This window comes from Dipodomys merriami, unplaced genomic scaffold, assembly GCF_024711535.1.
Source record: "Dipodomys merriami isolate MVZ:Mamm:240054 unplaced genomic scaffold, mDipMer1.0.p SCAF_10, whole genome shotgun sequence".
Lineage (NCBI taxonomy): Eukaryota > Metazoa > Chordata > Mammalia > Rodentia > Heteromyidae > Dipodomys > Dipodomys merriami.
Window position 1 is genome coordinate 3,470,404 of NW_027202271.1, and position 21,075 is coordinate 3,491,478.

A 21,075-nucleotide genomic window follows, 5' to 3' on the forward strand; every position below is an offset into this window, starting at 1 on the left:
GTTGTTTTTATGAATGAACTTGATGGGAATAGTCCCTATTGAGTGATTCAGCTTTATAAACTTATTGGTGGTATTTAATAAAGGACCCAGTGACAGAGTGCATAGTAATTAATCCATTATTTTAAAGAAAAAGGATTTTGTTTTTGTTTTTAAGGCAGGTTCTATAGCCTAGGCTATCCTGTTAGACTCATGATTTTCGCATCTCAGCATCCCTGGTGCTGGGATTATATGCCTCCAGGCCTTGCTCCTCTAAATACTGATGTCTTTGGTTTCTACTTTAATTTGCAACTTAAGTCATTTAGGTTCTAGCTGAAATTTTCATTTTAAATTGAGTTGACTGTCAGTTAGCTTAGAATTGTTAACTCACTTTCCCTTTCCTTGTCTCACCACACACCTGCTAGTTTTCATTCCCCTTCATTGGCGTGGGTTATTATTTAAATTTTTAATTTAAAATTACTGTTAGTTTTTACTTTAAATATATACAACACCTTCATTTTGAAGATCTTCTCTGCCATGTTCAGGTTTAGACTCTAGCTAAACTGAGTTAGGCTCTTTCTTAAATATGTTACGTGAAAAGTAGGCCTAGAATATGCAAATAAGAAACCATGCATTTTTGTATATAGCAAAATTTTAAAGAATTAAAAAGGCATTTTAAGAAATGTTGTCTATTAGAGTTTAAGTTGCTTATAAAATGTGTATATTATGCTAGTCATACATAATGAGTTTAAATGTTCTAGAGTACTGCATCTAATATTCTAATTTAGTTCAGTGCCTGGCTTAGATTTTCTTTTATTAAAGTCTTTAAAAATTGCCTTAATTGTTAAGTGGCTTTTGCAGCAGAATACTGTGTCTGTTTCTTATCTGCATAGATTTATTTTCCTTCAGCTTCATTTTGCTTCTTCAAATAAGATGAGATGATATATTGACAAAATTGATGCTACTGGAGTTTTTGTATTTGGTTGTTTTTGTTGTTGTTATTTTTTTCATTTATCATAGGAGTTGATGCTTGTTTTGTGTTTAAAGTGGGGAATGCTGTCATGAGCATTCACTATGACTCTAGAATCACTGAAGCAAGTGAATGAAGCTAGCAAATGGTATTTTCTAGCCATACTGCCAGAGATATGGAGGAAATTTTTAATTCTATTAGACGTGTTCTTGCTGTGTCATGAATCATGCTGCATTTTGTAATAGTTCTTAACTGAAATTCTAAACCTTGAATTTAGTCATTTTAAATTCAAACAAATTTATGAAATATTTTATTTTATTTTAATTAGTTCTGGGGCTTGAACTCTGGGCCTGGGTGTTGTCCCTGAGTTCCATTTGCTCAATGCTGGCACTCTTACCACTTCACTTTCAGCTTTTTCTGTGATTAATTGAAGATAGCTTCAGGGAGCCAGCCTTGGCTGGCTTCGAACTGTAATCCTCAGATCTCAGCCTCCTGAATAGCTATGATTAGAGGTGTTAGCCACTGGTGCCCGGCTCATATATTTTAAATTCAGGCTATGAAAACTATATAGCATTAGATCTCTTTTAATTTTTTGTCTCAAGCTCTTGGTAGATGCAGCCAGTGTTTCCTTAAGATAAAACTTTGCTTGTTAGGAAAGAGGCACATTTCAGCTGTATGTGAGTTAGCTCCCTGGTAGCTCTGCTGTGTGTCCACTGCATTGTGTTGATGTCTCTTCTTGGTTGTGGGTCAGTAGATTTTTGCATATCTTTATCTGCATACACACACACATGCACACATGCGTGCGCGCACACACACACACACATAGGTATATATATTTCCCCCAAGTTTATTGCTTTGTGTGTGTGTGTGTGTGTGTGTGTGTGTGTGTGTGTGAGAGAGAGAGAGAGAGAGAGAGAGAGAGAGAGAGAGAGAGAGAGAGAGAGAGAGAGAGAGATTTTCCTCCACTTAAATAACAGCTAGCGATAACACAGGTTTCATAAATTTGAGTACTAAATTTTATATTTTATTCTGGGATAATTCTTAAGTTTCTTAATTAGAGATACTTTTTTCTTGGGAGAAGCAGTTCTACCTTACTTTAAGTCATTCTAACCTAGAGGAAATTAGAAATCAAGAAGCAAATTACCGTATAGAGTAAAGTATGAGCTGTTTTGATAGCCTGACAGTGAGAGCACAGGAGGAAACTAAGCAGAAAGTGCCCAAAGAACACGAACAGAAAAATCCTTTTTGCATAGGGATTATAAATTAAGCCCATGAGGGTTTTGCCTTATAATGTAGTAAAGGCCTAAATTACCAATAATACCTTAAGGGCAGAACATTTTAGATGATTTAGAGAAATACAATCAATTTTAATTATAAGTCTGTAAAAACTAGATGAAATATTTTAGTGTTTGAATATGCACAAGTAAATTGTCAGGAAAACTGAGCATCATGCAACAATCTTTCTGCCATCTCTCTGGGGTAATTGAGGTATCAGTATAGTATGTAGGGAAATTACTTAGAAGTACATAGTTCCCTCTAATTCTAGTTGTAAATTTTGAATAATTGAATGCTGTGTGCATTTGAAATGTAATGTTTCTAGACATTTTATTCTTTTAAAAAGTTAACAATTTTAGGGATAAGCTAAACTTACCATTCTGTGCTGTTTCTCTTTAACTACAGACCCTGCCACATGGAAAAACTCAAGACACCTTTCTAAAGGTTCCCTTTCTCCATTTGTTTCTGGCCCTTCTTTCTCTTATTCTGCCTGCATGTGTGCTTATGTACTCTTACAGGCTGTGTGCATTTTTTTCTTCCATTTTTATTTGCCTACCCACCTTACAGGTTTCAGTGGTTTTTGTCATCAGAATGCAAGCTTTTTTAGTGGTGAATGTATTTTATTTCATTTTTATTTTCCAAAACATGCTTGTGAAGCTAGACCTTCTTTATGTAAGATGAATCAAACATACCCTGTTGGTATATAGTCCTGCTTCTGTGAGTTCTGTCCACCTAGATTACTCCTGCCCTCCAATGAGACTTCTTGGAAGAAGGTACTATGCTTCAGGTCGGTGAGAACTTTACTTGCAAAGAGGACCCAATTTTATTTACCTTTATTCCACAAAATAATCAAGCCACCTTTTCCTTGATAAATATTTATGTAATTGCCATATAGTGGTTTTGATTTTGATTTCAGGTACAGATGTGCGTCATTCAATATTCTTAACTTATTAAGGTCTTTTAAAAACGTATTAGGGTTTGGCCAGGGCAAAATCACTATACTTGGGAGAGGTGTAAAGTTAGATTACCTTTTCTACAATTAAACATTTCTGATTTCTCAAGGGAAAACAAAGTTTTAGACCACTTCACACAGTATACACAGTGAACATATTTTCCTTTTTTTTTTTTTTAAAAAAAAAAAAAAGGTCAGGGGGAACAGACCTGTGACTGGAAGCTCAATGGAGAGTACCAACTCACCAAGGGTTTTTCCTTCTTCCTCCATTTCATTTCTTCCTACCTTAGTTCCACTGGAGAATATGACAGAAGTTGTACCACTGAGAGAGTTCTTTAAAGCCAGCAAATTGTGACTGTATAGCTGATGACCAGGAAACCATGTTAAAACCACAACAAAACTGAAAACTCGGCTGCTTCATTCATATATTGCAAATATTCACAATGTGTGATGTGCACCAATCTTGTATAGGTGCTTTTTGCATTATTCAGTAGGGTTCTTCATTTTTCTTTCCGGGTAACTTAAGTGTAAGTATAAACAGAATAGGAAGTGAACAAAATATAATCTATAAAATCTAGATTTCAAGTGGTAGAAAAATTTGTGAGTGATGCTACCTGAAGTTCCTCATTTGAAGTACGGGGCACTGGTTTTTTAAATGCTAAATGTATAGTTTAGCAGATATTAAACTTTTTAATTTGTAGTTAGTGTGGCAACATAGGAACAAATAACAATTTTCATCGAGCATTGTTAACTTATAGTTAGTGGCAAAATAGGAACAAATAACAATTTATTGTACAGCCATTTTGAATTCCTAATATAAAAAATACTTTTTGTAGTTTTCAGTATATGAGTTTTTTCTTTTTTTTTCTAGGTGTAGAAGCTGAAGAATGGGGTAAATTTCTTCACACCAAAAATAAGGTATTTAAGATATAATGAAATAACGTGTTGAAAATACCACTTTGTAAAATTAGCAGATAATTTAATTTCTTTCTTTTTTTATTTTGGGTCTGGTCGTGGGGCCTGAACTCTGGGCCTGGGCGCTGTCCCTCAGTTCTTCAGCTCAAGGCTAGCACTCTACCACTTGAGCCACAGTGCCACTTCTGGCTTTTTTCTTTTTGCTTATGTAGTGCTGAGGAGTCGAACCCAGGGCCTTATGCATGCAAGGCAAGCACTCTACCACTGAGCCACCTTCCCAGCCCATAATTTGGTTTCTTGTCATTAGCAATGTGTTATGTTACTTTGAAGCAACTGTTCCCTTGAGAAATAATTATGTCTCAGTAACATTTCTAACCATATAGTTCTAACCATAATCTTCTAACAATAATCTTCAGATGGAGTCTGTTTAACTTGGAGATTAAGTGTTGTAGAACCAAACATTGATGAGTTAATGGCTTAGAAAAATATGCATCAGAATTTATTTGCTAATTTCCTGCAGCAAATGCATAGACATCCTTGACGTTTATGGACACTCAAACCATCAATTAAGAACTTTTGATCTCACTTTGAATATTGTAGTTTTTATTTGCTTTGTGTGTTTAGCTTTACACAGATTTTGACGAAATTCGACAAGAAATTGAGAATGAAACAGAAAGAATTTCAGGAAATAACAAGGTAAGCATCTATTTAGACCTGGAAGGCATAAACATCAGCAAATAGAATACTGAGGGTTTTCTGTAGATAATATAATTCATAATCTTGATCTTTGAAATAAATAATATGTTTTCACAAACATAAAAACTTTGCTTAAGATCTCTTGGCACTAGGTATTTTGCCACTCACTTGTAATCTCAACACATGGGAGATGGAGATAGAAGGATCGAGTTTGTGACCAGCCTGGGCTATATTTACAGTGAGACCACAATGCTTAGCATGTGCAAGTCCCTGGATTTGGTCCCAAGCAACATGAAGAAAACAACAACAACAAAAAAACCCCTTTGTTCCTCAGAACTTTTATGTATGTCAAATATTTCACACTTATTTTTTTCTTTTTCTTTTTCTTTTTTTCTTTTCTTTTTTTTGGTCAGTCCTGTGGCTTGGGTGCTGTCCCTGCGCTCTACAGCTCAAGGCAAGCGCTCTACCGCTTGAGCCACAGCGCCACTTCCCGTTTTCTAGTGGTTTATTGGAGATCAGAGTCTTACGGACTTTCCTGCCGGGGCTGGCTTTGAACCGTGATCCTCAGATCTCAGCCTCCTGTGTAACTAGGATTACAGGCGTGAGCCACCGGTGCCCACCTCATACTTATGTTTTTCTTAACCCTGTCATGTACATAGCACTTTAAATTATAATTATGCTGTATAATACTGTTATTGTGAGTTAACTTTGTTTTTTTTGGGGGGGGGACAGTGCTGGGTCTTGAACTCGGGGCCTGGGCCTGGTCTTTGGACCTCTTTGTGCTCAAGGCTGTTGCTCTACCACTTGAGCCACAGTGACACTTCTGGCTTTTTCTGAGTAGTTTATTGGAGATAAGAGTCTCATAGACTTTCCTTCCTGGGCTGGCTTTGAACTGTGATCCTCAGACCTCAGTCTCCAGAGTAGTTAGGATTATAGGCATGAGCCACTGGTGCCCAAAATGAGTTATCTTTTTTTCTGGTTGATTGATAGTACTCTTAATTGAGGAAGCATTTTGTAATTCCTAAGGTACATGTATTTTGCAGAACTATTTTTCTTTTTTTTTTTTTTTGGGTCCAGTCGTGGGGCCTGAACTCTGGGTCTGGGCGCTGTCCCTCAGCTCTTCAGCTCAAGGCTAGCAGGCTCTATCACTTGAGCCACAGTGCCACTTTCGGCTTTTTTCTTTTTGCTTATGTGGTGCTGAGGAATTGAACCCAGGGCCTCATGCATGCAAGGCAAGCACTCTACCACTGAGCCACCTTCCCAGCCCCTGCAGAACTATTTTTCTTTTTTTTTTTTTTGTTTTTTTTTTGTTTTTTTTTGTTTTTTTTTGTTTTTTTGTTTTTGTCGGCCGTGGGGCTTGAACTCTGGGCCTGGGCGCTGTCCCTCAGCTCTTCAGCTCAAGGCGAGCGCTCTACCACTTGAGCTACAGCACCACTTCCGGTTTTCTGGTGGTTTATTGGAGATAGGAGTCTCACGGTCTCTCCTGCCCGGGCTGGTTTTGAACCGCAATCCTCAGATCTCAGCCTCCTAAGTAGCTAGGATTACAGGCGTGAGCCACCAGCGCCCGGCAGAACTATTTTTCTTATATAAAGAGAAATATTAGTATTTTTTTTAATGAAGGTAGTATGTTAACAACTGATTACTTTTTATTTGTAATGGTACTGGAGCTTGAATTCAGTGCCTCACATTCTTGCTTAGGCTTTTCACCCAAGTCTAGCACACAACCAGCTGGTGCTACTTCTGGCATTTTTGTTCGAGCCCCAATACTGGCATCCCTCAAAAAAGTGTTTTTTTTTTTTTAAATTAGTTGTCTGAAGAAATATGCTATACATTCTTACCACTTAACATTCAAAGATCAAGAACCAAATTGGTTTGAGTAACTTGCTATTTATTTCTTACTCTGTTAATTCAGAAATAATATAGATTTAGATAGTAAAGAATAAAGTGTTCTTTTTAGTATGGTCTCGTAAACATATTTTAAGAAATGGCATGTGCATAGAGTAGAGAGAAATGAAAGCAAAATGCAGGAGAAATGAATTGTTATGCTTCTAAGTATAAATAGTATAATGATTTATATTTCTGTGGTATGTGGTGGGGCACGGTTATAACCTGTTACATGGATGACTGTCTTCTCATAGGTTTCATTGAACTGTGATTACTGAAAAGTCTTAGGAATTGTGGTTTAAAAGCATCCTAAGTCTATATACTTCAAGTTTTATACTTCATTGAACTTTTAATGTGATTTTTAATATGTTTTCAAATTTATATTTAGGGAGTGAGCCCTGAACCAATTCATCTTAAGATTTTTTCACCCAATGTTGTCAATTTGACACTGGTGGATTTGCCAGGAATGACCAAGGTAAGGACTCATGTTCATGTTCGCCCTTGAACCAATGTGGGTTTTTCTTTCACCTCTTATGGGAACAGTGGGCTGCTGTATGCAGCCATACTTGGTCTGCTGTAGTATTTTATAGGCTCCTTTTTCCTGGAACACTTTCCTTACTTGCTTCTGCACTTTGATCTCTAATGTCACTGAGTACTCATTTTCAGTTTCTTTTGCTGGTTTCTTCTTATCTCCCCCAGGTCTAGCCAATGAGTGCCCCTGAGCTCAGATTTTGTCCTCTTGTCCTCTTCTGGTACACTTACATTGTGATGAATTAGCGGGTTTTTTTGTTTTGTTTTATTTGCCAGTTTGGGGGCTTGAACTTGGGGCCTGGACACTGTCTCTGAGCTTCTTTTGCTCAAGGTTAGCACTCTCCCACTTGAGCCACAGTGCCACTTCTGGCTTTTTCTGTGTATGTGGTACTGAGGAATCAAACCCAGGCCTTCATGCATGCTAGGTAAACACTACCACTAAGCCATATTCACAGCCCAACCTTAGCAATTTTACATACAGAAGTTTCTCAGTGTTGATTACATTCAGGTATCTCCAGCCCTGTATACCTATCCAGATACCCACTTGACATACACATGTGAATGTTCACTAGGTTTTTCTGACTTGATGTGTTTAATATCTAATTCCCAACCTGTCCTTCAACTAGATTTGATAGTTCTGTAGTTTTTGTCGACTCAATAAATGGCAGCTTCATTCTACTCCTGGTTTAGACAAAAGTTTCCAGTCATCTGTGACTTTTATCCTTCAGGTCTTCCCTGACTTGGAGGCCATCATCTTAGCTCTTCTTTCATTTATAATAGAGCCTCAAAAAGAAAGTCCAATCTCAGTTACTTCTTACATGTTCATAGCTGGCCTAGCCACTGTCATCTCACCTGGATTTGTGCAATAATAATAATATAATTTTGAAAAATATTCTTTCATCCATTTTTTTTTTTTTGGTCGGTCATGGGGCTTGAACCCTGGGCCTAGGCACTGTCCCTGTGCTCTTCAGCTCAAGGTGAGTGCTCTGCCTCTTGAGCCACAGCACCACTTCTGGTTTTCTAGTGGTTTATTGGAGATGAGAGTCTCAGGGACTTTCCTGCCCAAGCTAGCTTTGAACTGTGATCCTCAGATCTCAGCCTCCTGTGTAACTAGGATTACAGGTGTGAGCCACCAGTGCCCGGCTTCTTTCATCCATTTTTAATAAAGCAACTTCAATGATTGTGATTCTATTAAATTGAAAGTGAGATTGTGTCATTTATTGGCTGTAAGTCTTTCTAGTGGCTTCCTGCTCTACTTATCACAAGTCTGAAGTTTTACAGAGACACAAAGTATCTACTTGATATGTCTCTGTTTCCTCATCTAACTTGTGCTTCAGCTTCTTGCTCTTGCTGCTTACCCAAATGTAGAATGTTCGTTCTTTCTTCTTTTTTTTTTTTTGGTTGGTCGTGGTTAGGGCTTGAACTCTGGGCTTGGGTGCTGTCTCTCAGCTCTTCACCTCAAATCTAGTGCTCTACTACTTGAGCCACAGCATCACTTCTGGTTTTCCTGAGTGGTTTATTGGAGATAAGAGGCTCACGGAGTTTCCTGCTCAGGCTGGCTTTGAACTGTGATCCTCAGATCTCAGCCTCCTGAGTAGCTAGGATTACAGGTTTGAGCCACCAGTGCTCGGTGGAATGTTCTTTCTCAAATACCTGTATTCATCTCTCTCTTATTCCCTTTAATTTCTGTTTATTTTTCAAGTGTCAGTATCTCTATTTAAAAGCATAATCACTCTATTTAAAAGCATAATGTAAGTAAAAACAATAACTTAAAAGCAGAATCCTCTGAAATCACTGCTTAACCTCCTATTCTGTTATAATCCTTTCACCACCTGATTTTGTGTATTATCTACCTCTTGTCACCAAACATAATCTCTAAAAGGTCAAAACCTTTGACATTGTCTAAATTTACTATTGTAATGTAATCTAGTATATATGAAAGAGTGCCTGAAATATAGTAGGCTGCCAATTAACACTTGTTGAATGAATGAATGAGTGAATTTGTCTCTAGCTAGTTAGAATTGCCCAATCAACACAGGATTGTGTGCAGTAAACATTTATGCAGGAGTAAACTTTTAAAATTTGCAGGAATTACATTTTGAAACTTCCTACATTACCAAATACATAAATATGCCCCTAGTGTATTATGAATTTAATTATTTTAAAATGCCAGGATAGGGAATAATGACAGCGGTAAAGTGCTTGCCAAGTATGCATGAAGCCCTGGATTCGATTCCTCAGTACAAAATAAACAGAAAAAGCTGAAAGTGTGCTGTGGCTCGTGGTAGAGCGCTAGCCTTGAGCACAGAGAGGCTCAAGGACACTGGCTAGTCCCGGAGTTCAAGCTCCAGGTCTGGCAAAAATAAAAAGTAAGAATAAAAATGCCAGGTGCCAGTGGCTTATACCTATAATCCTGGCTACTCAGGAGGCAGAGATCTGAGGATCGCAGTTCGAAGCCATCCAAGGCATGAAAGTCTGTGAGACTCTTATCTCCAATAACTACTAAAAAAAAAAAAAGCCAGAAGTAGCACTGTGGCTCAAGTGGTAGAGCTCTAGCCTTTAGCAAAAGAAGCTCAGGAACAGCACCCATGCCCAGTTTAAGCCCAGGACTGGCCAAAAAAAAACCCAAAAAAGGTGAAATACCTATTTTCTGTGGATTAACTGGGAAAAATGCTTTGAGTTGATGTTTATCATTAGCCCCTTGCTCATCTCTTTGGTTTAGGTGCCTGTAGGTGATCAACCTAAGGACATAGAGCTTCAAATCAGAGAGCTCATTCTTCGATTCATCAGCAACCCCAATTCCATTATCCTTGCTGTCACTGCTGCTAATACAGATATGGCAACATCAGAGGCACTGAAAATTTCAAGAGAGGTAGATCCAGATGGTAAGAACAGACGTTGATATTGAATGAGATGCTTGATGCACAGTGGCAGATAAACCCTTAAGAAACTTGTGGTGCCTCACACCTGTAATCCTGAGATCTGAGACTCGAGGTTTGAAACAAGCTTAGGCAGCAAGTCTGTGAGACTTGCTTTAATTAACAAAAAGCCAAAAGGAGGTGTGGCACAAGTGGTAGAGCACTCACTTTGAGTGAAAAATCTAGGGTCAGTGCCCAAGCCCTGAGTTCAAGCTCTATTACTGGCACAAGCAAAAAGAGAACTTGTATTTATAAAAGGAGTGGCTTTTAGTTAACACAAATTAAAAAAAAGTATTTTTCCATTTTCCTTATAATTTCAAGTAGAGATTTGATGGAAAAGTAGGTAAAAATACTTTATATAATGTGTGTATTTGCAATAGCTATCTAAAGATGCTAACAATACTGTGGTTTTGTGTAAATAAAATGTCTGAGATTTGTGAATGGTTATTTTGTAAGAAAAAATAACTCATAGTTGGTAATCAATGTAGATATTTCTGGTCCAGGAAAGAATGATGTTTTCTACATTCTATAGAGATAGAACACATTCAGACAATGCTCAAGGCATAGTGGATTCTTAGAAGTAAAGGTAAAATCTTTTTAGGAAGCATTTGTTAACTCTTAAGAATTAGTTCATACTGCTTTTCAGTGATTCTTGACTAAAGAGAGAGGGATTTCGTAGTCTATATAAAATATTAGCCTGTGAGTGAGTGATTATTGTTGCTTTTAATATTTGCCTTATTTTTTAAAATCTTTGGAGGGTCTGAAGGCTGTGTCATATTTTTATTTTCCTGCTTCAAAGATTTTCAAATAAAAATATTGTTAGAACATGTTAGTACTGAGCTAACAGGTTTATTTAACATGCTGTTTTCTTTCTTGGCTTGGCCAGGTCGCAGAACCCTGGCTGTGATCACTAAGCTTGACCTGATGGACGCAGGCACTGATGCCATGGATGTGTTGATGGGGAGAGTCATTCCAGTGAAGCTTGGCATCATTGGCGTGGTCAACAGGTCAGCATTCAAGAGCGGAGCATGAATTATACATTCTCATTTCAAAACTATCAATCTCAAATCACTCCTACCTTAATTTTCCTCTTCTTCTGTAATGTTGGTACTGCTAGAGAATTCATTACTTTAAAGACAGAAAAGAGATTCACTAAAATCTCTTGTAGACAGTGCTAGTAGAAATTGTTTCCAAAATAGTGGCACAAAATGGAATATAATTAATCATGGGGCTTCAAGAATGCTTGCCTATTATGTAAGCTGTAAGCGGCACTGGAAAAAAGTATTACTTAGTTTTTACCCAGTCAAGAAAGTTTGAGGTCGGGGCTGGGAAGGTGGGTCAAGTGGTAGAGTGCTTGACTTGCATGCATGAGGCCCTGGGTTCGATTCCTCAGCACCACATAAGCAAAAAGAAAAAAGCCGGAAGTGGCGCTGTGGCTCAAGTGGTAGAGCTCTAGCCTTGAGCTTGAAGAGCTGAGGGACAGTGCCCAGGCTGAGTTCAAGCCCCATGACTGACAAAAAAAAAAAAAAAAAAAAGGATTATTGTAAGACTCAAAACTATCTGTGTCAGGTATTAAGGAAACAATACCTGGGTCTGGTGCAGTGGAACATCTCTGTAATCTCACCTGCTTGGGAGGTAGAGATCTAGGAGAATTGTAAGTTTGGGCAAATAGTTAATGAAGACCACTCCCCATCCCCCAATCTCAACAAAACAAGTTGAGCATGGTGGTGTGCACCTGTTCCCCAGTACATGTGAGGCTATAGAAAGATCTTGGTCCAGGGATGATTTAGGCCATAAGCAAGATCCTGTCTGAAAAATAAAGCAAAAAAGGCTGGAAATGTGGGTCAAACGGTATAGCACCCGACTACCTAGCAAGTGTGAAGCCCTGAGCTCAGCTCCTCCCACAAAAGGGAACAATGGCTGGTGCTAATATGAACCCCATCATCATCTAGGGAAAGGAGAAAATGATAACTGACTTTAAAATAGTTTTAAATAACTTTACCATTTTTCAACCATAGGAGCCAGCTGGATATTAACAATAAGAAGAGTGTAACTGATTCAATCCGGGATGAATATGCTTTTCTTCAAAAGAAATACCCATCTCTTGCCAACAGGAATGGAACAAAGTATCTTGCTCGGACTCTAAACAGGTAACATTTTCATCTTTTTTTCCCCCTAGCTTGAAATCAGGGCCTCCTGCCCTTGCTTGGTGTTTTCCCACTCATGGCTGACACTCTACCACTTGAGCTATATCACCAGTTCCAGCTTTTGCTGAAATTGTTATCTGGAGATACGGCATGCAGGCATGCAGATTTGACGACTTAGGCTGGCTCCAAACCATGATCCTCAGCTCTCCGCCTTCTGAATAGTTAGGATTACAGACATGAGCCACCAGTGCTTACCCACATTTTCATTTTCCCTTTTTGAAAAGGAGGTGCTTTGGTTTTGCCAGCAGGTGTCTGAGACTGTTTCTTTACAGTTTTTGTAAAGTAGATGTCTTTTTCAGAGGGTAGCTAGTACTAAATAATCAAATGTATTTAAAATATTGAAGTACAACATGTTTTTGTGGTTGTTTTTTTTTTTTTTTTTTCATTTTTTGGTGCTAGTCCTTGGGCTTAAACTCAGTGCCTAGCTGCTGCCCCTGAGCATTTTCACTTAAGGCTAGTACTCTTCAGTTTATTGGTGTTTAGTTGGAAATGAGTCTCACGTGGACTTTTCTGCCCCAGCTGGCAGAATTTCAGTACTCAGATCTCAACCTTCTGAGTAGCGATGATTACAGGCATGAGCCACCAGTGCCCAGCAATGACAAAGTTTTGATAGTTAATCTAGTTTTGAGGTTACAACTAGTTATCAATGACTTTAATTGAAAAGCTGAAGTAAAATTTATAATTTTCATGCCATTATTTTTAGTTTAGAGCTTTTTCTGTTCCTATTGGTAGTAGAAGTAATGTATGTTATATACCTTGTTCCTTGCTGATGGCATAGGGACATTCTAGATTATAAGTGACTGGATAAATGAAAGCCATTTTTCTCTTTGTTTTGTCTAATCCCTAAATGAAAGGCAAATTGTATGTGGATCTGAATAAGGTGGGTTTACACTATTCTGGGGCCTCCTATAAAAGATGATCTGATAAAACCAGATTATATGGGCAGAATTGGACTGACAGGCTTACTTTTCTTGTGGTAAAATGATAGTAATAGGAAAATAATTTGTTTTTGTTTTTGTTTTTTTGTTGTTGTTGTTGGTTGTGGAGCTTGAACTCTGGGCTTGGGCACTGTCCCTGCGCTCTTCAGCTCAAGGTCAGTGCTCTACCACTTGAGCCATAGCACCACTTCCGGTTTTCTAGTGGTTTATTTGAGATAAGAGTCTCACAGACTTCCTGCCTCAGTAGCTAGTATTACTGGCGTGAGCCACTGGCACCCGGCATCATCTGCATTTTGAAAATTTATATTTGGCCAGGTGCTGTTGACTCATACCTATAATCCTGGCTACTAAGGAGACTGGGATTTGAGGATCCAGGTTCAAAGCCAGACCAAGAGGAAAGTTTGTGAGCTTTTTAGCTGCAATTAAGCACCCTCCCAAAAAAGCTGTAAGTTGGAGATGTGGCTCAAGTGGTAGAATGCTGTCCTTGAGCAGAGATCTTGTGGGTAGTGCATAGATCCTGAGTTCAAAGTCCCAGGCCTGACATTAAAAAAATTAAAACATTATGTTTAGTTTTCTGTAACAGTCCCCACAAAGGCAGATGTCAAAAACATTGACCAAAACATCTTCATTTATGTCATTTTTGAAAAAGGTGTTCACCTGTAATCTAAGATTGTTTAATTACCTACTATTGTGATACAGGAAAACAAACTGAAAATGGGAGCAGAGATGCTTCAATCATCTCTTTGGGGGTTTGCCCATTTCTTTTTGTTGTTGTTGTGGGGCTTGAACTCAGGGCCTGGGTGCTGTCTCTGAGCTCTTTTGCTCAAGGCTAGTGCTCTACCACTTTGGCCCACAGCTCTACTTCAGTTTTTTGAATGGTTAATTGAAGTTAAGAGCCACTGGGATTCTTCTGTCCAGGCTGGTTTTGAAATATGATCCTCAGATCTCGACCTCCTGAGTAGCTAGTGAGTCACTGGTGCCTGGCTAGGTTTTCCCATTTCTCCAGTCAGGCAATTGTCTGTGAATTCTCCCCAGGTGTCCTTTAACTCAGTTTAAGGAAGATAACACTGTTTACCTAGAAAACACTAGGTAATACACTTTACCTAGAAATTGGCATCAGATCTCATAGCTGGAGGGATCACTCCTACAAGACTGCCCTTCCACTTCAAGCATCAGTTATCAGCACACAGTTATAACCTTTGCTCCTGACTAGCTTTAAATTCAGCTTCCTACAATTCTTTGGGTCCAATTGATTTCCTAAAGTTGGTCCAGACTCAGAGAATGTTAACTTATATGTATTCACTTATTATAAGGAATATTACAAAAGATGAAGATGAACCAGTTGGGAGAAGGCAAGGCACATAGGATGAGTCAGAATGACCCCAGAATTTAGCTTGTTTGTGTTTAGCTGCATAGTCATTGTCCTGAGTTTTCATGGCAGCTTCATTGCATAGACATGAGTCTGTCATTGGCCTTTGGTAATCAGTTCAACTGCCAGCCTCTCTCACACGGCTGGAGATTGGGGTATCTTATCTTGCCTCTGGAGGTGCCAGCGCTTTTAGGAACTGCACACCAGGCAATGTGGCTGATGATCACATCCAGATTTCCCAATATCATAAATTATTTGACAAGTTGTCCCCTTTATTTGTACTTAAAGCATGGTCTTTTTTTTCAGGTTACTTATGCATCACATCCGAGATTGCTTACCAGAGCTGAAAACAAGAATAAACGTTCTAGCTGCTCAGTATCAGTCTCTTCTAAACAGTTACGGTGAACCTGTGGATGATAAAAGTGCTACTTTACTCCAGCTCATCACCAAATTTGCCACAGAATATTGTAATACAATTGAAGGAACTGCAAAATATATTGAAACTTCAGAGCTGTAAGTTAAACATTTTTGTAGACTTCATAACCTAGATTGCAAGATCACTGTCTTTTGTTAAAGTGACTAAAATTATCTGATTGTGACTTCTTATCCATAAGGCAAAAATATGATTTTACAGAAATGGGTAGGATAACTAGTATGTGTGTAAAATGCTTTGTAAACTATGCAGTATAAACTACTGTGCTTTTTGGGGAGTACTGGGGTTTGAAGCAAGCACTCTACCACATAAACCACACTCCAGTCTACTGGTTTTGTTTTTTTTCCTCTCTCTTTCTCCTGTGCCACTAGTGGGGCTTGAATTCAGAATCCTGGGTGCTGTCCCTTTTTTTTTGCTGCAGATGAGCACTGTCACTTGAGCCACAGCTCTACTTCCTGCTTTTTGGTTATTAACTGGAGATAAGTCTTTAGCACTTTAGCCTGGGCTGGCTTTGAATGGAGATCCTCAGATCTCAGTCTCCTAAGTGGCTAGGTTTGTAAGTGTGAACCAGCAGTGCCCACCTAAACTAAAAGCATGGTAACAATTTGAGGTCTTTTAGAAAGCAGTATTTTTACTTGATAGTCGTTTTTAAATCTTTTTTTTTCCCCCTGAGGTCTCACTGTTGTCCAGACTATCCTCAAACTCATGATACTTTTTCCTCAGGCCCTCAAGTAGCTAGGATTTTAGGAGTGAGACATATGCCATATTCTAAAATCTTCCTTAATTTAACTTTTAAAATATTCTGTCAGGTGCTAGGGCTAACACCTGTAATTCTAGCTACTCAGGTGGCTGAGATCCAAAGATCAAAGTTCCAGGTTAGTCAGGTGGACAAATCTAAGAGAAAATCTGAGTTCAGGCACCATGACCAGAAGAAAAAAAATAAATCAAAATTACCCTTAATTTTACCAACTAGAGATTATTCTTGCCAAGTTTGACATTGTCCTAGACAAGTACTGGTCAAGAGATTGAATTTGTCAAAACAGAATTAGGCAATCAACAGGTCATCAGTTAATAATTATTTTTAAAATTAGAAGTAATAATTAGATATGTAATAAAAATGATAATTATGTAGCTATATAACTATTTCAATTTTTTATAAAAAATTAAATATGAGAAAACATCTAAGGAGATTATTTCTTATTTGAAAATTACACAAAATTTAGATTTCAGTGTGAGCTGGCCCTATGGTAAAAGTATGCTGAACTTTACCCTCCATTTCATTAATCTTGAGAAACAAATATGGCATTGTTTGCTGTCTTTAGGAGCTCAAAAGCTAGTTAAGGAGAACTAGGCAGAGAAAAGCTGTTCAGCAATACCTGATTGATTGATTGATTGATTTTGGGTCCAGTCATGGGGCCTGAACTCTGGGCCTGGGTGCTGTCCCTCAGCACTTCAGCTCAAGGCTAGCGTGCTACCAGTTGAGCCATAGCACCACTTCTGGTTTTTTTTTTTTTTCCTGCTTATGTGGTGCTGAGGAATCAAACCCAGGACCTCATGCATGCAAGGCAAGTGCTCTACCACTGAGCCACCTTCCCAGCCCCAATACCTGATGTTTTATGCTTACAAACACATGGACATGGGAATAGATGAAGTAGAATTTTTTTATATTTTTTATTTCTATTTTTGTCAGTCATGGGGCTTGAACTTGGCCTGAATGCTGTCCGAGCTTTTTTGCTCAAGGCTAGCACTCTACCAATTTGAACCACAACACCACTTCTGGTTTCGTGGTGGTTAATTGGAGATGAGTCTCATGGACTTTCATACCCTGGCTGACTTTGAACAGTGATCCTCAGATTTCAGTCTCCTGAGTAGCCAGGATTAGGGTGCCCAGCAAATAGAATTATTTATGAGACAAATTTGAAGAGTTCCGACTTTTAGCTTCTTTGTTACATAGAAATACAAATAATCCTACAATTCATTGTCTTTCAGATGCGGTGGTGCTAGAATTTGTTATATTTTTCATGAGACTTTTGGGCGAACTTTAGAATCTGTTGACCCCCTTGGTGGCCTTAACACTATTGACATTTTGACTGCTATTAGAAATGCTACCGTGAGTATGCTTAACTTTCAGACTTCAAAAATGAGGTTAAAGCCCTTTTTTAAAAACTATATGCTATATGTTTTTTTTTTTTTTTTGTCGGTTATGGGGCTTGAATTCTGGGCTTGGGCGCTGTCCCTGCGCTCTTCAGCTCAAGGCAAGCGCTCTACCTCTTGAGCCACAGCACCACTTCCTGTTTTCTAGTGGTTTATTGGAGATAAGAGTCTCAAGGACTTTCCTGCATGGGCTGGCTTTGAATGGCAATCCTCAGATCTCAGCCTCCTGAGTAGCTAGGATTACAGGTGTGAGCCACCGGCGCCCAGCTTATCTTACTATTTTTTTAAACAGTACTGGGTTTGAACCTGGGGGCCACATGTGTGTGTTAGGCAGGCACTCTACCACTTGAGCCAAGCCACTATCCCTTTTTTATTTTTTTTTAATAAACTATTATTATTACCTTTAAGTACTTGTATAAAAGGATTTCAATTCAACAGGTCAAATTATGAGTTAAAAGTGCTGTGATCAATGTCAGTCCTTCCATTGTTTTCCCCCAGCTCTCTCAATCCCACTGATTCCCTCCACTTATCTGGCCTGTTTTTACACATGAGTACTGTATTCATCCACCCTCTCTCTCTCCTTCTGTCTCCCCTACTACCCAGCAAAACCTGTTTTAGCTTCCTGGTATTCATTTTGTTAAACTGTAAGGTATTGTTACTAATGAATTGTTACACCGAGGGAATCCTTCCGACTATTCTTTAGTCAATTTGTTTGTATATGTATATAAGCACATGACTCAGAATATGTTCGCATATAATTTGGATCTAACTTCCACATATGGGAGAAACATGCACTATTTGTATTTCTGAGCCTGAGTTACTTCACCTAGCTAGCGTAAGTTTTTCTAGGTCCATCTATTTCCCTACAAATGATCTCTGATAGATGAGTACGATTCCATTGTATGTTTGTATGTATATGCGTGTACATGCATTCTCTGTGTATATACATTCTCTCATGTTTTCTCCATTTGCACATTGAGGGGTGTCTGGGCTCTTAACTTGGCTATGGCGATAGTGCAGCAGTGAACATGGACATGCAAAGGTCTTTACTGTATCCTGACTTGTAATGTTCTGGATAGATACCCAAGAGTGAGTGGTATTGCTAGATCATAGGGCAATTTTTAAAACAAGCCAACAATCCTGTTTTTGTTTCTAATGTAGCTTAGATGGTAGGCACACATGATCACACCCAGCTTTTTATTGGTTGAGATCGGGTCTTATGAACTTAATGTCCTCAGTTGATGAGTCTCATTGCTCCCAGTCTTCCCCTTATCCACCACCCTAAGCAGCTAGGGTTACAGGCAGAAGCCACCATGCCTAGCCTCTTTATTTTATTTTTAGCCAATCCTGGGGCTTCAACTCAAAGCCTGGGCACTGTCCCTGAGCTGCTCTTGCTCAAGTCTAGCACTCTACCACTTGAGCCACAGCACCATTTCTAGCCTTTTTGTTTGTGGTACTGAGGAAACAAACCTAGGACTTCATACATGGCTAGGCAAGTACTCTACCACTAAGCCACATTCCCAGCCCACCAGCCTGCCTTATTTATTTATTTATTTATTTTTGGTCAGTCGTGGGGCTTGAACTCTTGGGCACTATCAGCTCTTTAGCTCAAGGCTAGCGCTCTACCACTTGAGTTACAGCGCCACTTCCAGTTTTCTGTTGGTTTATTGGAGATGAGTGTCACAGACTTTCCTGCCTGAGCTGGCTTTGAACCGAGGTCCTCAGATCTCAGCCTCCTGAGTAGCTAGGATTACAGGCTTGAGCCACCAACACCCGACTTAGCCTGTCTCTTTTCTTTTTTTCTTTTTTTTTTTTTTTTTGGGTCCGGTCGTGGGGCCTGAACTCTGGGCCTGGGCACTGTCCCTCAGCTCTTCAGCTCAAGGCTAGTGCTCTACCACTTGAGCCACAGCGCCACTTCTGGCTTTTTTCTTTTTGCTTATGTGGTGCTGAGGAATCGAACCCAGGGCTCAGGCATGCAAGGCAAGCGCTCTACCACTGAGCCACCTTCCCAGCCCTAGCCTGTCTCTTTTAAAGTGACTGTATAGTTTGTCTTCATTTTGCTCTCATTCTTGAAGGAGCACTTTTCAGGAAAAATACCAAAAATGTGATTTCACTTTGTAACTTTTGTGAACTCACACATGTCTGCCAATAATGAGCTGGAGTTTATATTGTTTCAGGGTCCTCGTCCTGCTTTATTTGTGCCTGAGGTTTCCTTTGAGTTGCTGGTAAAGCGGCAGATCAAACGTCTGGAGGAGCCCAGCCTGCGCTGCGTGGAGCTGGTGCACGAGGAGATGCAGAGGATCATTCAGCACTGCAGCAACTACAGCACACAGGTAACGGGTGGTGGCCAGTCAGGAAACACAAGGCAAGCTCCCTACTTGTCTAGGAAGTGATTTGAAATGTATTCATCACTTTGGTGTTTCAGTGATGAGTTAATTTGCCATTAACCAAAACAGACTGACATTTTTATTTCTCTATCATACACAGGAATTGTTACGGTTCCCTAAGCTTCATGATGCCATAGTGGAAGTGGTGACTTGTCTTCTCCGTAAGCGGCTGCCTGTCACCAATGAAATGGTGAGTGGCTATTTCGTGGTTCATTTTAATTACCCCAAGTGACAGCTTAGACCTTCCTTCAGCTGCTTATTCTATAGCATTGTGGTTACTTTTGAGTTTAGGCACATCTTGCCAGGAAAATGAATCTTATTCCCAAAAAGAACTTGTGATAATTCTAGTACAAAGTGCATTTTTTCCTTCATAATTTCATAATTGCTAACCTATAGCCATGCATTGTTGTGAGGAATGAATAACTTTGCTTGGTTAATGTTATACCTACCACTGACTTTAATGGAGAAATTAGTTCTGCCTTTAGCTTTTGTGAACTGAGTCTGTATTGCAAGCTTACTTTAACTGTGATGAAGTTAATATTTTATTAATATGATTAAAATCACATCAAGTTAATTTTTGCTCAAAGATGGCACTTGAGCCATATACCTCCATTTCAGGCTTTTTGGTGGCTAACTGGGCTGGCTTTGAAGTCAGTCCTCAGATCTCAGCCTCCATCAACACCTGGCCCTATTAGGTGTTTTTTTGTTTGTTTGTTTTGTTTTGTTTTGTTTTTTTGTCGGTCATGGGGCCTCAACTCTGGGACTGGCACTGTCCTTCAGCTCTTCAGCTCAAGGCTAGTGCTCTACCACTTGAGCCACAGCACCACTTGCGGCTTTTTCTGCTTATGAGATGCTGAGGAATTGAACCCAGGGCCTCATGCATGCAAGGCAAGCACTCTACCACTAAGCCACCTTCCCAGCCCCCAATTAGGTTTTGATCACGTATCATCTGCCCACCCAGGCTAGTCATTACCTCTAGTCTAAATGTATTCTTTTTTTTCTTTTTTTTTTGGGTCTGGTCGTGGGGCCTGAACTCTGGGCCTGGGCGCTGTCCCTCAGCTCTTCAGCTCAAGGCTAGCGCTCTACCACTTGAGCCACAGCGTCACTTCTGGCTTTTTTCTTTTTGCTTATGTGGTGCTGAGGAATCGAACCCATGGCCTCGGGCATGCAAGGCAAGCGCTCTACCACTGAGCCACCTTCTCAGCCCTCTAAATCTATTCTTTATCCTATTAAAGATAACTTCTTTTTTTTTTTTGCCGGTCGTGGGGCCTGAACTGGGCCTGGGTTCTGTCCCTCAGCTCTTTAGCTCAAGGCTAGTTAGTGTTCTACCACTTGAGCCACAGTGCCACTTCTGGCTTTTTCTGCTTATATGGTGCTGAGGAATCGAACTCAGGGCCTCATGCATGCGAGGCAAGCACTCTACCACTGAGCCAACTACCCAGCCCCTAAAGTTAACATCTTTATGTCTGA

The 21,075-nt window shown here is 39.4% G+C and overlaps 1 protein-coding gene across 8 annotated transcripts in view; it reads left to right on the forward strand.

Annotated features, from left to right (window-relative positions):
* The window catches only part of Dnm1l (dynamin 1 like), a 49,529-nt gene that overhangs the window by 16,012 nt on the left and 12,442 nt on the right, over positions 1-21,075 (forward strand). For 4 of the 8 annotated variants that reach the window (XM_070038631.1, XM_070038640.1, XM_070038667.1 and 1 more), the window contains exons 3-13: positions 2,627-2,665; positions 4,045-4,091; positions 4,713-4,784; positions 7,057-7,143; positions 9,922-10,084; positions 11,004-11,124; positions 12,136-12,267; positions 14,938-15,144; positions 17,054-17,174; positions 19,396-19,551; positions 19,706-19,795. In XM_070038631.1, coding sequence (XP_069894732.1) covers positions 2,627-2,665; positions 4,045-4,091; positions 4,713-4,784; positions 7,057-7,143; positions 9,922-10,084; positions 11,004-11,124; positions 12,136-12,267; positions 14,938-15,144; positions 17,054-17,174; positions 19,396-19,551; positions 19,706-19,795 — 1,235 coding nt within the window. The remainder of the gene's footprint in view (positions 1-2,626; positions 2,666-4,044; positions 4,092-4,712; positions 4,785-7,056; positions 7,144-9,921; positions 10,085-11,003; positions 11,125-12,135; positions 12,268-14,937; positions 15,145-17,053; positions 17,175-19,395; positions 19,552-19,705; positions 19,796-21,075) is intronic. The other 4 variants (XM_070038649.1, XM_070038658.1, XM_070038676.1 and 1 more) reach the window with 1 other exon arrangement.